A 17,203-nucleotide genomic window follows, 5' to 3' on the forward strand; every position below is an offset into this window, starting at 1 on the left:
CTTAGCCTCCCACCTGCCTTCCAGCCGGCTTTGCCCACGGGATGCCGCAGGCGGCCCTGTGCGCTGCATGTCACCCCCCCCCCCCCCGCCCACAGGCCCCCTCCCCCACCTGCTGCACGCCCAGCCTCGCCTCAGTGGCCAGTGTCAGATTGTCAGACAGGAAGAACAGAAGTCCTCTCTCATTCTGCCACGCAGAGATACTTTGCTGACCTAGTGTTCTCTGTTTGCAGGCCTTTATTTACTTAGAGATACTGTTGTTTCAGAATCAAACAGTCCATCGAAGTCTTGAGCATCTTTTCCAGACCTCCTGTAGCTTTTATGTTTCCCTCAAGAGATTTTTAACTCATGACCTGGCTTCCCGTCATCAGGGTGACTAGTATGCTTTTCTTTCTTTTTTTTTTTTTTTCTCAGTATGAGCCTTTACCCTCACACACTTCCTGGGAAGGGACCAGGCTTTTCTTTTCCCTAGAATGGTAACTGTATTAGGACAATAGGCCCTGCCGCTAATTAGGTAAGTTTTGGTCGCTGGCGCCCTACTCTTAGGGCCCCGGGAACAGAGATCACTGGCTGTCAGCGAGAGAAGCATAGCCTGAAAGGGCCTAAAGGCCAGTGGCACAGGGTTTGTTGGGAGGGAGGAGGGGGATCTCGTTTCAGCCGTCACAGAAGGATAGTCCCATCACTGACTTCATGACTAGAAGATCTCCTTATACCAGAGGCTCTCGTGTGGGTTTCGGGATGGCTGTCTGCCCCTCATGCCCCCCGTGCTACCTGGGAGCCAGGAATGGTCCCCGGGAGACCAGGTCTGTTCCGTCTCCACTTGAGAACCAGCCCTGGACTTCACACTTGCTTCTCTGGATGCACATGCCTGCTTTGCTTGTTTGTGGACATTTGATATTCCTTCCTAAATGTACTTAAAAATATCACGTACGTGGTGGGGAGAGGGAATGGAAGCTCTCAGCATTGTGCGCAGGGACCCGTTCTGGGGCGGCGCTTTGGCCCTGGCTGGGGAGGCCCGAGCTGGGCGAGCCCCTCTGCTTCCACTCTGTCTGGGGTGTGGGGGTTGCTTACAGACCTGCTTCAGGGAGGAGCCTCTGCATGATGGAGCCTGGCTCCCTGGGCAGCAGTCCTTTCCCCTGGGTAGTGTGGCTTCTCTTGGTCTTCCGTGGTCCTTTGAGGCTCGTGTTCCTGGGTTTCTGCCTTTTCTGTTGCTTCTTGGGGCTTCCTCTGGTTTCAGTGGACACAGAGGCCTAGAGGTGCCCTCTCCTTACTTCTACCTCTTCTCCTCCCACCTTCCTCACCCCAGTCCATATAGACTCCGTGGTTTGCCTTGACTATTAAATCAGTTACATAGATCTTCAGTCCGCTAAACACATTGTGACAAAGAAAGGTTCCCACCTGTAAAAAAGCCTACTTTCTCCTACTAGACGGGGCAACCAAATAGGGGTTTTGAGCTGCTGGGGTCCTGTTTTATACTGTAACCATCTAGAAATTATTTTGAAACATCCCGTTTTTTAAATGCAGATTCTCATTCTGCTTATTTTTATCGCCACAGACTTGTCACTACACTCTCGTACCCAAGAGAAGTAGGGGAATTTAGCAGCAGAAGGCTTCTTCTGCTCTTGGAACCTCTAAGAATTACTTGTCCCCACAAGCCTGCTTCCGCCCTGTTCCGCAAGGCAGAATAGATATCCTAAGGGAAAATCGATTTAGCTACAGTCTGCCATAAAGAAAACAAATTCCTCCTCACCCCCAGGACAACCCACTTTACCAAATGATGCTGGGAAGGACAAACATTGGTGATCAAAGTTGAGCATGTGGGCTTAATGACAGGATCTGAGGCCACCCATGTAGAGCTCCGAGTAACGTACAGAGTCACTTACAGAAGCCAGATTCAGAATGGTGTCCACTTCCCTGTAGCCAAAGGGTCTCATTCGCTGTGTTTGGTCTAGAAAAGAGCCTCAGCTCCTCCTTCATGCCGTCGGTCTCCTCGCTGGCCTCCGTGCCCATTAGGCACCATTAGATTGAAGAGGTCTGAAACTAGTGCCCGCCTGGGCAGGGCGCATAGACCACACCAGAGCGATGCAGAGAGCATTAGTGGGGCCCCTGCGCAAGGATAAGAGGTCAAAAACGAAGCTCCCCATGCGCATGTTTGGCTGGACTTTTCTTCTGGGACTCCTCCTTCCTTTCCTTCTCCACCACCACAGACACCTCTTTCCTGTGACCTAACCTAAATCCTAATCTAACTAGTCTGTTTACCAAGTGTCCTTTCAGCCTGCCCTCTCTTCCTTCCAGGTCACTGTTACCTCTTCGGGGATGTGGCGGAAGGCAGGATGGTCTCGGTACCTCTGGTCTCACCACTCTCCGGTATATCTTCCACATTTCTGCCGTAATTATTGTCACAAAGTATGATCTGATCACAAGTCTGGTGCTTATTAATAATGAGTTCCTGTTGCCCAGTGCCTTGGTATCAGTCCTGGGTTTTCCTTGCTTGTGGTTTGGCTCTTCTCCATTTTCTTGATAGATTCCTATGCTTATGCCCTTCCCAGTGTTTCTTCCCATTCTTGTGGAGACAGTGTTTTGTTGGCATTCTCTACTTCCTTCTACCTCTTCTCTTTCCACCTCCTTCACTCCACACTAACACGTAAACTCAGAGTTAGTGCTAGATTTGACTAAATAGATTGGTCAATCTACTTAAGTATTACAACAAAACCCACCTTACCCTAGTGGAATGAAGCAGTATATCCCTGAACCTTCATGATTTGGCCTTTGCCTCCCTTTCTGGCCTGTTTGTCCACAGTGCTCCCATATTTGCCTCAGATTCCAGTCATACTGAACTACTTATTTTCAAGTGTCCTAGGCTGATTCATTCCCTTGGCCTGAAATAGACCACCTCCCCACTTAAGCACTTGGTAAACTTTCAGGCTCAGCTTTAACTTTGGCTTCTCCATGAAACCTCTCTTGATCTCTCAGTCAAGAGATGATCACAACTTAGACAACTGTGTTCTTTATCCACCTTGAATTCTGATAATTATTTTCACTTTTTATCAGGCATAAATCTTTGTAGAGTGTTAATCCCTAAGGAAGAGCATCTTTGAATGTCTGTCCATGACTCTAGTCTTGTATATTGTCTCTCTCACTCTCACAAGGCATTATTTGGTTTTGCCTGACTTTCTAATATTTTGCCGATGTGGTTGGTTTATTTATTTTTTTTTTTTTAAGATTTTTTATTTATTTATTTGAGAGAGACAGAATGAGAGACAGCAAGCACATGAGAGGGGGGAGGGTCAGAGGGAGAAGCAGACTCCCTGCCGAGCAGGGAGCCCGATGCGGGACTCGATCCAGGGACTCCAGGATCATGACCTGAGCCGAAGGCAGTCGCTTAACCAACTGAGCCACCCAGGCGCCCCCGATGTGGTTGGTTTAAAAATTGAATTGCATTCCAGTGTGTTTTTGTGGGTGGGTGGATGGGTGTTAAAAAATAAAACAGAAAATGTCAGATGTGGTAAGTATGTGACAAAAGAAAAAAAAAAAAGGCAGTCCCATGGAGTAGAAAAGTATAAGGAAATTGTTTTAATGATGGACCAAGAAATCTCACCTGGATAAAATTGTGCATATTTTCGTTTGTATATTAGTTATCTGAGCTCCCCCTTCTGTGAAATGTTTTTTTTTTTTATTTTTTATTCTTGCCTGAAGTTTTAAAGTTTGGTTTTAAACATTAAGCCTGTAATCTGTCTAGAATTTTTAATATGGTGCATGATGGGAATCCAATTTCCTTATTTTCCACATGGATAAGCAATTATTAAGTAGTCTATTCTCTCCCCAGTGATTGCTGTCCAAACCCTGTCATATATTGTTTCCATACAAGGGTGGGTCTGTTTCTTGGCTATTCATTCTACTCGATTGGTCCACTTGTCTAATCCTGTGCCTTAGTATGTCATACTGCATTAATTATGGTAGCTTTAAAAACAAAAACAAAAACCTTATCCATTATCTCTTACCTTTTTCTTTGGGAGATACCATGGTCTGTTTGTATGATGATGAGTATGATCTAGTAGGCTAGGAAGTTCTTGGCTCTTCTTGGACTTTTCCTTTTCCATATAAAATTTAGAATGATCAGGGTTCTAATGAAGAACCCTGTTGAATTTTTGCTAGCACTTCACTGAATTAATATATCAATATGGAAAGAACTGACAGTGTTACAATAATTCTATCTGTATTTCCCTATTTGTGAACATGGTATATTTTTCCATTTATTTAGGTCTTCTATAACGTATTTCAGTATAGTTTTAAAATTGCTCCATAAATATATGGTACCTTTGTGGTTAGATTTATTCCTAGATACCTTTGTTTTGTGGCAAATGTATATGGTATTTTTAATTATATTTCTGTTTGCTGGCATTTAGAAATACAGTTGATTTTGTATTTTGATTTTTATAACTAAATATCTTGCCGAACTTTCTATTATTCTGTGTGTGGATTCTTTGGAGTTCTGTGTAGACAGTCATCTATAAATAAAGATCTATTCCTTTCCAATTTTATATCTTTCATCTCTTTATAGCTTTACTGTAGGGCCATTCTAGTACAAATGTTTAACAAGGTGCAGTATTTAATAGGTACCTTTATCATATGATGAAGATAGTCAGCTGTTTCATTACCTTAAAAATAATCTCCTCTTTTCTGTTTTTTGTCTAACAGTGCATTTTTTGACCATTTAAGCTTTGAATGATTTTATTGTTAGTCTCTGGGTTATATTAGCTGGTTTATAAAGGGTTGCTTCATGGTGTTAATCACTAGTGAACATCAGGAGGAGCAAACACATAAAATTAGCAGGTGCCCTCAAAAGAAGCCACATTGGCAAACATAAAGTTGCCTAAGAATCATCAGATGAGTTTCTGTAGATTCTCAGATGCTCCCCCAGCAAGTGTGACTCAAATCCCTGCCCCTCGGTCTTGCCCTTGCTACTGCCTTTTCTGTTGTTTTCTTGAAAATATCTCTGTGTGTGTATGTATGTGTTTTATAGTTCTTTTAGGGATCTCGCTCGCTCTCTTTCGTATTTATAGTTGTTTATTTATAGTTTTCTTTGCCCCATAGAGTCGTCATCATCTTTATCCTAACTGCTTTTTTCTATTTATTCTGTGTCAGTTTTTCTTATTAGATGCTTTCTTCTGATCCTCAGCTGTCTGCTGATTTATGAGTGGAGCCATTAAAAGGCTGATGGAAGCTTTGTATACTTAAAATAGGGCTTGTTGTGGGTTAATGCAGGTAAACCTGGGGACTGCCATTTGTCTTTGTAATCAGTTTTCTCTTGGGCTGCTCAGCTTTCCCAGAGAAGACTCCTTCAGTCTCCTGGAGGGGATGGGCCTGATCGCCAGTGTTCCGATAGCCAGACAGGGCAAGTGTGCAGACTTCCACTGAAGTCCCTTGTTTCAGCAGAGTGCGCCACCCTCAGACCCTCTACTGGGAGGGGGTCAGAGGGCTGCATGCTTCACCAGCAGACATTCCCACTCTTTCTGTTCTTATACCCACTCTCACCTCCTCTCCAGAGTTACCTAGTGCCCACATTTCTGAGTCTCTTGATGGGTTCCGCAGGGTAAATCAGGTTGCCCCATAGCTTTTCATTACTGGCTTAGATTTGAGCTTTCTGAGGACAGCAAAGCCAGTTATTGCTTGTTTCCCTGCTTTCCAGCTCCCAGCATTTTGTTGCAGTTTTCTCCTCTTCTGTTATCTTTGGCAGTGTTTTTGAAAAATCTCAATATTGTTTTAGTAGAGTTTCAGGAGAGACTGGAGCCACACACTTACTCAATTTGCCATCTTTAACTAGACCTTACTCAACTATCTGCAAATAGAAAGTTCGCACCCTGTCCTTACTGACATTTTCTGTCTAGTGCATAGATTTGATGTTCTAAAACTGTGGTGTAATCAACCAGAGAGCTTTCTCATTACTTTGCTCTCTGAATATTAGATACATAAGTCACTTTGGCTTTCTTGTTTATTTTAGGCCTTGTTTCCAAGAAAATAAGAGCTTAGTCACTGAGTTAACAAAGTTAAGTCTCTCAAGGTAACAGTTTAAAAGTCAGCAGGCAGCAAACCTGATTGTTCAGCAGGTTGGTGGGGAGACTGCTCCAGGTGGCGGGTGGCGACCCCCCAGGGCAAAACACAGGGGCAGTCGGTGCTTCCCGCCACGGAGAACACATGGTCTCAGACGCCTTAAGGTGGAGATGTCTAATAGGCTGTTGAATAAGTAGTTCTGGAGGGAACACAGAAGAACTTTTTGTGGAGGTAGATTTTCATCAAACCGGTTTTGCTCTTTCTAATTTAGCAATGGTTTTCAGTGAGCTACTTCTATCTCCACCACAACCTCCTTAGCCCAAGCCCCCCCGGGTTTCAGCTAGACTTTCTAATTGCTTCCTCCCAGGTTCACCATCTCCCCAAGCAGACAAAGAGCTCATTCCTCTGCCTGCGAGTGATGGCGAGAAGGAAGAGTTGGCCAGGTGGGCAGGAGTGGCAGAACATTCTAGGAAGGGGTGTCGTGTGGAAAACACAGAGGCGTGACAGAACGTGGCACAGTAAGGAAAGAGCAAGTGGGTTGACTTGCATCTTGGCTGCCTTTGAGCCTTTGTAGGAAAGAGGTGTGCAGACACGGCAGGGTGTCAGGCCTTGTGGATCCAGCTTGAGTTCATCCCAGGTGCTGTCAGCTCACGTGTTAGTGGATTTCAGTGATGACATCTTAGTACTTTATTGAGGATAAATACATGCAGACATTTTTCATATAAAAGATTTTTCAAGGTGCTGACAAATGAGCCCCTATGATTTTGAGGGTAGTCTGCCCTTTAGGCAGAAGGCAGGCCTGTCTTACGTGATAGTTATCATCTGTAGTCATAATTTTTAATCTATTTTTTAAAGTTTTAAATTTTTTATGTAATCTCTGTGCCCACCGTGGGGCTCATACTCAAGACCCTGAGATCAACAGTCGCGTGCTATACTGACATGAGCCGGCCAGGTGCCTCCCCCACAGTCATATTTGAAATGAAATTTGTACAAGTTGTTTACTGCTTGAATTTCAGAAGGACATAATTATAGAATCTTTTTTGGTTTTTCTTTTACTCTAACCTGATAAAATGCAGTGATTAAGACACAAAATATATGGCCCGTGGATTAGGAAATCTCAATGACTTGGTGAACACACTGAGTTAAGAGCAGCTAGAGGGTTGGTTTGTTTGTTTTTTTCTGTTTTCATCTAAGTCAGTGGCCTTTAACCTGTTTGAATCTTGGAATCCTTAGCAAATCTGAAGAAAGCTTTGGTCCCTCTCCCCATAAGAACTCCAATATACATGCCTCCTGATCTTGCAGAGAATTTCAGAGAATTCACAGCCACTTACAAACCCCTGCTCTAAGTTAAGAGTGAAAACCTAGCCATGGCCATCTGGTAAGGTACTTATCAAGGCCTCACATCTGTTATCCTCAACCAAGTTAGTCCTGCCCCGTGAGCACCTGTTTTGCTGATTAGACATACACTGAGCCCCTACTCGTCTGCCATACTCGCTCAGATACAATACCTACCAGATTTTACGGTGCTTGTGTGTGGTAAGAAATAACTATCTAGGGGTTCTGAGAATCATTTTATCTTGCTGATGTTTCTGGATAGTTTTTCTGTTGATATTAGAAACTTGCTACCAAAGTCCTTCAAAGAACTGATACTAAGAGAAGCACCCTCTCTAGAGGGCTCCTAGAGCCAAATAAGCCATGAACTTCCGCCCACCCTGCTCCATGATTGGCTGTTTCATATTTTGTGAGTATAAGAAGAAAACAGAAACTGGTTAAACTGGTTTTTAACACATTTCTATAAAAACATTTATATAAAATTTATATAAATTTTTTAACACATTTATATAAAGACAATCCCAAGTTATGGGAGTATGAGACACAGGAAAATGTTTGGAGCAGAACCTTCTTATCCACAAAGAATGGTGATGAATGGAGTCAAAAAAAGAGCTTAGAGTACCCATGTTAGAAGATTAAAAATGGAAATTCAGTTTCCTCTCAGAAATGGGCCTTGCATTGTGTCACTCAGCACAATGGAAATAGAAGCCAGAAGTCATAGTTTATTTTGAGAATGTTGTAGAACATTTGTCGTCCCCCATTAGCTGATTGTGTTACGCAGCACTGGGGACATCCTAGAACTACACTTGTGCTCTGACCTCTACCATCGTATACCACCCGCTCTCAGGGAACACAGTCTTTCCTAGCTGTTGCCATATATATATGTTCTTATTCCAATCTGATCCTCACTCATCCCCAAAATAATCAGCATGAACAGAATGAAGCAGATGGCACAAGCCTTCTTTGGCATACTGGCAGATCTGTATCACTCACTCAGTATTTTTAGAATCAAGAGGATTGAAAATTATGTCCTGAGATGTTTTGGGGGAAGACTTACTATCTCTCCAGGGTGACAGGTGTTGAAAAATTACCATATTTAAGACTCAAATGCAATCTGTATGTCAAGTCACAGAATAGACTGATTATCATCAGGACCATCCCTTTGTCAGTTCTCTGTTAGGATTGTTGGTGGTTTGCCAGATAATAGAAAGTTAATCACAAGTCTGTTTTAAGGATGTGGCCAGAAAGCGCATCAGGTTTCAACCAAAGATTGGAATCAGCGGCAGCCAGCCAGCCAGTACTGGTCATGTACGTGGTGATGGGGGACGTTGTATTATCCACACGGTTTATTTTTTTAAAAATAGCTGAGCTTTGATCCTCAGCCACAATGAATTTATAGTCTGTTGAGAAAGACTATTTTTATAGGAGTTTGTGATAATATCATGAAAACAGTGTAAATATTTATATTTGAAGGTCCACATTAATGAAATACACAGTTATGGTGAATGAAACATTAAAACCATTTGTGAATTTGAATTCATCATTAAAAAAGGCTCCCTGAAGAAATTAAAGAGTGTTCATTATCACACAATTAATTCAGTTCAACATTTAAGGATCAACTTTGCACTTAGTACTGGCCTAGGTGTATTTAACACACAGACCTAAAACACACAAAGTCTTGGGAAAAGACATTCATGAAGTAAGTTAAATATGTATAAAAATGTTTAAGTGACATTTGTTCTTTGAAAGTTCCGTGGGGGAACACAGGTAGGAAATGTGTGTCACGTTTAATAAAATGTGCCATGTCTAAAAATCCCTGATTATATAAACACCATCTTTGAAGGGCCAAGCCAAGGAAAATGTAGGTAATGATGTCCATGACTGTCGGACTTTGGAATCTAGGGAAGTGGCCGGAAAGCGGATCTGGGAAAATTTTATTTAGTGCTGAAGGGCAGGTACTTTTTTTTTAAGTCTAAATTGAATAGATCTTACTTTTCCTTTGTATTCTTGGTGTGTTGGTAAGCTGTCAGCCAAAGCTGGTACCTGTTGAGAAACAAAGAATACTAATTTTTACCTGCAACGTCATAGGTCTTTTCTGCATGTGTGAGCATGTGTGTTCCTCCCACTGTGAGTAACGGATGGTGGGTTATGCAGAGGGAGGGAACGTGTGTTTTTCTCTCGTATCCATAGCGGAGCCGCTTGAACCCTGGGCCACTTGTGCAGCTGATGGCTTCTACTTTTAATCCCAGTGTTTCATAAACAACCTATATTTGTGTGGTGTGTTTTTAGATTCCCGCGTATTTCAGATCCCTGTTGTTCCCGTTGGTTGTCCCCAACAGCCCATTATAAGCATCAGGTGGTGTCACAAATGAGGAAACACACTCAAGATGTAGTGAACCAATGGGCAGGCTAGAATCTGAACCGGGGAGTCTTTCCAGGGTATTCACAGAACAAGAGACTCGTTCTACATACACCCTCCCACGCTTCAGGGCAACACCTGAGGGTGAATCAGCAGCACAGTTGGGCCTGAAGGAAAGGGAAGCAGAACCTTGAGCGTGAAATGGAGCTGTGCTACCTAGTACAGCAACCACCAGCCACATGGGGCTATTTTAACAAAATTTCAATTTCTCGGTGTCACATTTGGTGTGTTTAGTAGCCATCAGGTATGTGACATTTCCGTCATCACAGAAAGTTCTCTGGGACATACTGGTCATCTCTCATAAAGCAAGAGCGGGGAGAATGAATTTAGTGAGCAAAGCTGAAAGAAGTGTCTCTGCAGGGGATTGGTGGAAGGGAGAGAAAATCCCCCCACCAAGCCAGCTCTTCTCCTGAGGGACTGGTGCTATTTTGAGTTCCGCTGTAATGAGAACAAGGAAAAGATGAACTTCAAACTTTATACTGTGCACACATTTTAATCTTTTTTGATAGACCTGGAAAGAACACAGCAATTTCGAGTGAATGCGTATATTTAATGATGATGATAAATTCTATGGCTTTTATAGCTGGGCCAGTATTACAGCCGGACTTGGGCTGGATGAGAAGTAGGACACATCATGAGACCTGGCAGCAAAAACTCGGCCACACGGGATAGCATTCCTGGAAGGAGTCCTTCTGTCTGTGGCCACAGTTGTTGGAGATGCCCAGAGGAGGGCCTCGGGCATGAATGGCGATACTGTGAGGGCACAAGGAGTTGGGGAAGAGGGGCTCAGTTCAAGTCACACTTGGTGACAGAGGAACAAGGTATGTGCGTGCTGCCCTCAGAAGGAAGGTTTGGTGCCAAGATGCTGGCTGAGAATGGCCACATCCCAGCTTTGGATCAGTGCTGAAGCTTCAGGTCAAAGTACGCACGTCAGCTCTGAGGGTTCCAGGCAGGTGGGGCACCTCGGTGAGGGGTATCTGCCTGGTGCTGGCTCCTTGTGAGCTCTGACCAGACACTGAAAGCATCTGAGCTAGCTGATGAGGAACACAAGAAGTTTGCTGAAATTTTTGCCCATTAGAAAAGGAAGGTCAGTTTCTCTGTGTACATGTGCTGTGAGCCGGTATGTTTAAAGAGGCTTCCACTGTTATTACAATAAAATTTCACCTAGCTAGGCTCCAGCTTTCCGATCTGAAAGTAACTGTGAAAAGGTAAGTAATAATTAACTTTTAACAATAAAGAGCAACTCTAAAGACTGGGCGGTCAATGAATGCCTGCACCGAACAGGCACTTGAAGACCTGCTGTGATTGGTCCCTTTCCCGCCCAGCGCTCGGCTTCCTTGGCAAAGCTCAGAAAAGGCTGGTCTGCAAACAAAAGCTACCCCAGGGTGTTTAATGTAAACATATAGTACTCTAATTTTTTTTAAGTATTGGCACTTGAAAGGTTAGTATCCACTTGCCTGAGAATTACTCTCTCTAGAAAAGCACAGGATTCTAGGTAGTCAGGGTTTTACTGCGTTGTTCAGGACCGCCTGCGACGTCCGCCTCCTCACGTGATGGTCCGCCGGTAGAAGCAGAAGGGCCTGGCTTTGGGGGACTGGCCCGGGTTGGAAGGGTGGTGACAGTTTTGGTTTGAGACAGGTTGAGATTGAGAAGGCAGCAGGCCCACCTCCTGGAAGTGGCCTGCGAACAAGTAGTTGGCCCTCCAGGGTGGGGCTCGGGAATCAGGAAATGTCCCCATAAAGCAGAGGGGAAGAGATTAGGAGAACAGTTCACTAGGGGATGCTACCTACGCCTCTGACCGCAGCCTGGGCCACTGTTGTTTCCGTGGGAATATTTTGTTTCCCCTCCGCAGGCCCCACATCAGCGAGCTAATAAACTAGCTTTATTCACATTTTGTTGGCATCCTAGAGTTGAGACCTTCAGCCTGGTAACCTTGCAAACAAATTAACTTGGATGTATACAAATTATTTCATCTCATCCCGTGGAAGTTTAAACAGGTGTGATAAACAATGTATGTTGTGCTAACAACGAGCGAAGACGAATAGCCCACAGTTTGAATAAGCAGAGATGATTTTTGTTTCCATAGCAGTAAAACATTCGAATGCACAGGGGAGTTATTTATTTTTTTCTTTGACTTGGCCGACTGAGTCTCCCACTGACCTGAAGTCATGATCTGAAGTAGCTAATACCGTGTCTATGGAACTAGTGGTCTCTGGGGAAGGGAAAGTGTGCTTCGTGCCCCGTCCAAACACCGTGCTGGCCTCCTCACCCCTGAGGACTTGAGTGCGGAGAGACCTGTGGGAGCGCACGGGGAGGAGGGGGACGTGGGTGCTGCACTGGACCCATTTAAAGAAGCGTGCTGGTTCTGGGTGGTTGATGCTGAACTGGGAGGGGAGGAAGAGCACTGTTTTCAAACGGCTAATACCAGAAAACTGTTCCTCTGTTCCTCTTCTCTCCGCAGACGGTCTCGTGATCCAGAACACGCGCCCGCGCTAGTGATGCGGATCATCTTTCTGCCCCTGGAGCCGCACCTGTGCCTCCGGCATTGTCCTCCCAGCCCGAGACTGCATATATAAATTGGGATGTGGGAAAGCAGGAAGCAAGGCTCATGGTAACTGAGAGGCCCATATCTGGGTAGATCCAGGCCAGGCCCACGGCGCGGCCTCTCCCCTGCTCTGGAGCTCAGGCCACCGTGGCTCCGCTCATGTGCTCAGCACCGTCCCTCCATTTGTGCCTAAATGGCACAGCATTTGGTCAGCGCATCTGAAAAGGAAGGTGTGAGAAGTAAAGCCCATGGCCACCTATCCCTGCCAATTATGTGGCAAGACGTTCCTCACCCTGGAGAAGTTCACTATCCACAATTATTCCCACTCCAGGGAGCGACCTTACAAGTGCTTGCAGCCAGACTGTGGCAAAGCCTTCATTTCCAGATATAAATTAATGAGGTGAGAGGCTCTAGAAAAGGTATGCACTTTTACACATACCTTTAAATGGCTCAGCTAGCCCTCCGGCCAGACACCGCAAGGGAAAAGGGATGCAGGATGTGGATGCACGTTAGCCCTTACATGCCACTGTTTACTGTGGTTTTCTGTGCCAGTTTTGCACGTAGCGTCAGTTCATTCTTTCAGCAAGTATTTCCTGGGGTCCTGCGATATGCCAGGCATAAAAACAGACAAGACGAAAAGACCCATGCTGGAGAGAGAGTCATGCAAACACAAAATGCAACGGAAGTTCTTTGACAGAGCTACGCAGCTGGAGGGGGCTGTTGTCCGCGACTTGAGGAGCACTGTCAGGGCTTCTCAGACAGGTAGTCTCAGGCTGTGACGTAAAGAATGACCAGAAGGTGGACACAGAGGAGCTTCTGGGGAAGCTCCGACTGGAGGCAAAAAAGGAAGCCGCTCCTAACAGGCCTTCTCTGCTGTCCTAAAGGGTTTATTTATCCTACTGAGTCTAAGTAGTGAAAAACAGGATTTTGATTGGGATGTTAGAGAGATGGTTCATAGTAATTTGGAGAAGAGAGAGGAGGCAAGTAGATGGATGTGAAGTAGGAGTTGACAGTCCAGGTCCTGACAGTGAGGATGGAGAGGAAGGAACATCTCCCAAGTGTCAGCTTGTGGAGCCTTTTCTCGCCTTAGGAGCAGTCTGTCCAGCCTAACAAGTGGAATTCTGTTGGGTATACAGGTGTCGAGGATATGCATTTAATTGGATTTTCAAAGGCATCCATGATACGCAGAAGAGTAAAAAGTACTGTTTTAGCAGACCAGTCCTTTAAAAAAAAAAAAATCGTACATTTAGTCTGAATTATTTCTTGAATAATTAGGTGCTCACTTCCATGAGGGAAATGAATATATGAGCTGTAGCTTCTGCCTCCAGAGGGTTTTATATCTTAGAAAAGACAAAACCTACATAACATCCCTCAGTTGCGCACTAGTCTTGAGAACGGTAGCTGAGCATGAATGTTGTGTGCTGTGTATGCGGTCCACACGCAGAATCCCCACTACTGTGTGCTGCTTTGGATGCCTGGTTAAGGGAAATCTGTCATTTGCCTTTCATCTTCATGAGATGAACTTCAGAGCTGCAACTTTCAGACTACCACAGGTGAGAGTAAAAATTCGGCTGGAGAGGATTTCCCTCTGAGTGGTATTATTAACATGGACCACATTATTATTAAATCTTGGAGTGCCCTTGGAGGAAGGCACCTGAAAGTTTTTAAAAAGATCTAGATTATGCTCCTGGCCCTTTAGAATACCACAGTCATAGATGATTGCAATATGATCTAGTTTTTAAAATAAGCCTATAAACGCATAGGTATTTAAAATTCAGATGGGTTCTGTACATAGGCCAACATTTAGTTGCCATAAATCTGTAAGTATTGAGTGCCTACTGTGTGCACCGATTCTGTTGCAAAGCCTTCCTATTTTGCAACCAGCTGCTTCTGCGGCCTTGGTACTTCGGGCCCGAGCGCCGAACGCGAACGCGGAGCTTGCTGCAGTCAGCCGGCGGTGAGGCCGTGCGGGCGGTGGGTGAGGGCCGAGACGCGGGTAGGAGAGGAGTATGTGCAGAAGACAGTGGAGCGAACAGATGACTGGAGTGGCAGGAATTAGGCGGATTACTGGGGTAGGGCGCACTGAAGAGGTCTTGGGCAATCTGTCCGGTAGGTGGTGGCTCCGAGTAAGGGAGACAACTTGCCCAGGGAACGGTGTGAAGTGAGGCTGAAACGGGCGGGCAGCAGTGCGCTTTCTGCAAGAAGCACCTGCCCCACAGCGGCCACCAGCCCGGTGTTGCCTCTGGGCCTGAAGCGGCGGGTCTGAGATGGGATGGACGCGGGGCACGGTGGTGGGGATGCTCTCGGCTTTTGGTGTTTAGACTTTACAACGGACAGCATTCCCTCCCATTTCCCTCCGTTGCACCATAAGCTCCATTTTATAAGCAGAGGTTGGAGAAAATAACTTGCTTCACTAGAGAAGAGAACGCGGGTCCCAGCACAGCGAGCGGGGAAAGCAGGTGGAAACAGCCCAAGGCAAGAAGGAAAGCTGATTTGGCAAGGCCGGTTGGAAGTCTTCATGTCAGCAGGCAGCCCTGAGCAGCTCTGAGATCACTGGCACGGCCCAGGTGCCGCCCTTGGCGCTGGGGGACGCACACACCGAGACCGGGGGTTTCGCGGTTGGGAGGCAGGAAGAGAAGTTGAGGGAAGGAAACAGTGGTGGAAGTAATTTCAGCTCTAAGCTGATCATGTTCTAGATTGGGGCTGTTGCAGGAGTCAGGGATCAATTGAAAGGGGGAAGACTGGATGCCAGGCAAAGGAGAGTGTCAAAAATTCAGAGGAATGGCAGCTGGTACAATGTGGAAAGTGCTATTATTGCTCAAGCAGAGTTGAGGTAGTCATGAGTAGGACAGTCCAGAGTTGTTAACTTGGCATTAATCTGTCTATCCACGGGCGATAAATGGAATCGAATCGAATCAGATCACAGTCCTCCACAAAGAAAACAAGGGAGAGAGGCAGGAATAGAAGAGCCAGGGCAAAGCTCTGGGGTCCCTATTCACTAGTACTGGATCAAATTGAAAATTGTTTAAATGCCAAGTTTATAAACCATTTCCCCCTCACCTCTATTCCTGATGGTGGATCTATGGATAGTTTGTATAAGAACGGGGTTGTTTGCCCCTCTAACTAGGCTTGGAAAACCCTATCTGCAGTGTATTTCAGTACATGTGGAACTCAGGGCCCCAGCATCCGTTCCCATCTCTCAGATGCCTCGTGCACTGGCTCCCATCCCTCCACATTGTTTGTACCATGGTACACACCCGTGTGTATGCTGAGCTCTGGCGTCGTGGAGCGAGGGGGTGCAACTGCCTTTTCTTCCTGTCCCATGCACAGTCAGCTCATGTTTTGTTTTGTTTTTTTAAAGGGAGAGAGGCAGAGATAGAAGGTTTTGCTTTATTTTTAAGAAAATGACAACTCATCTTTATATTTTTGAACTGGCTACTGTAGACCCCTTACCAGTTTACCTCTAGAAAAGGATCAGGAATCTAGGGCAGAAGGGGCACCTGGGTGGCTCAGTCGTTAAGCGTCTACCTTGGGCTCAGGTCATGGTCCCGGGGTCCTGGGATCGAGTCCCGCATCAGGCTCCCTGCTCGGTGGGAAGCCTGCTTCTCCCTCCCCCACTCCCCTGCTTGTGTTCCCTCTCTTGCTGTGTCTCTCTCTGTCAAATAAAGTCTTCAGGAAAAAAAAAGGAATCTAGGGCAGAAGATTGGGTGAAAGGTATGATTAGTACACTTTTGACTTAAATCCTTTTCTTACAGAAATGAGTTGTTAGAAATTCTTTTGTATCCAAAGCCACAAGTTCAGTTGCATCTCAGAGGCGTGCAGCCCCATCTCCAGTTCTTCAAGATCCAGCCTACTTCCTGAAGGTCACTGGTAATTTCACTGGTAATTCAAAAGGACTTTTTCTAGAAGGGCTAAGCTGCTACAACAGTTGAAAGTTTTTCTTTGAGCTTCCGGGACAAGCCATAATCATCCTAGTTGATCTGAAATTTCAGAATACCCGTTTTATATTTGTAAAGCACAGATCAGTTCTGGAAAACCATCACAGTTCCGATTCTGTTGTAGTTCCACAGATTTCCTAAAATCTAAACTCTGTTGGTTTTAAATCCCAAGTTCAATGAAAACTTTAGTCATCCTTAAAACTTTAAAAAGGTCCATTTTAATAAAGTGTATCATATAAAATGCCAAGTCCTGTATGTTAGTTTTCCTTCCAAAACAGCATCCGTAATTACAACGTGTGGCTTGCAGGTACAACACAGGTTGCTTCACATCCGCTGCGACAGTTAACTCTTTTAGGTATTGTGTCTTTAAGGCCTCCGGAGCCAGGGGCTGCACACCTCTGACATGAGAGCTGGTAGAAGAACACTAACTAGAGCAACCAAGCCTGAAGTGTCAGGATCTCATAAGCATGCAGCTCAGGCTCAGCGCCCGGGGGGGTGGGTGGCGTTCTGGGTCTAAGTGAACACTCTCTGAGAGTAAGGATAAATTTTTCAGTGTTATTTCCGAGGCCTGAACTTTTTGCCTCAATCAGTAAAGACCAAGCAGGAATTATACTTAGGAACAATAACCTAAAATCTGGGAAGGGGATGTGAGGGGAGCATGGGGTTCTGTGTAGAAGGTAAATTGGGTCACTATTGAAAATTCAGTAACTTCCAAAGAGCCTTCTTGAAAATCACATTTAAAAATATGTGTTTGGGGGCACCTGGGTGGCTCAGTCGTTAAGCGTCTGCCTTCGGCTCGGGTCATGATCCCAGGGTCCTGGGATCGAGCCCTGCATCGGGCTCCCTGCTCAGCAGGAAGCCTGCTTCTCCCTCTCCCACTCCCCCTGCTTGTGTTCCCTCTCTCACTAGGTCTCTCGCTGT

At 45.3% G+C, this 17,203-nt stretch overlaps 1 protein-coding gene across 8 annotated transcripts in view; it reads left to right on the plus strand.

Annotated features, from left to right (window-relative positions):
* Nucleotides 1-17,203, plus strand: part of PLAGL1 (PLAG1 like zinc finger 1) — a 109,551-nt gene that overhangs the window by 89,419 nt on the left and 2,929 nt on the right. For 5 of the 8 annotated variants that reach the window (XM_032407738.1, XM_032407743.1, XM_032407740.1 and 2 more), the window contains one exon: nucleotides 12,261-12,744. In XM_032407738.1, the coding sequence (XP_032263629.1) occupies nucleotides 12,593-12,744 (152 nt within the window). In that variant the 5' untranslated portion in view covers nucleotides 12,261-12,592. Of the gene's footprint in view, nucleotides 1-12,260; nucleotides 12,745-16,002; nucleotides 16,227-17,203 lie in introns of those variants that run through there. The other 3 variants (XM_032407744.1, XM_032407745.1, XM_032407746.1) reach the window with 3 other exon arrangements.

This window comes from Phoca vitulina, unplaced genomic scaffold (assembly GCF_004348235.1).
Source record: "Phoca vitulina isolate PV1807 unplaced genomic scaffold, GSC_HSeal_1.0 scaffold9, whole genome shotgun sequence".
Taxonomy (NCBI): Eukaryota; Metazoa; Chordata; class Mammalia; order Carnivora; family Phocidae; genus Phoca; species Phoca vitulina.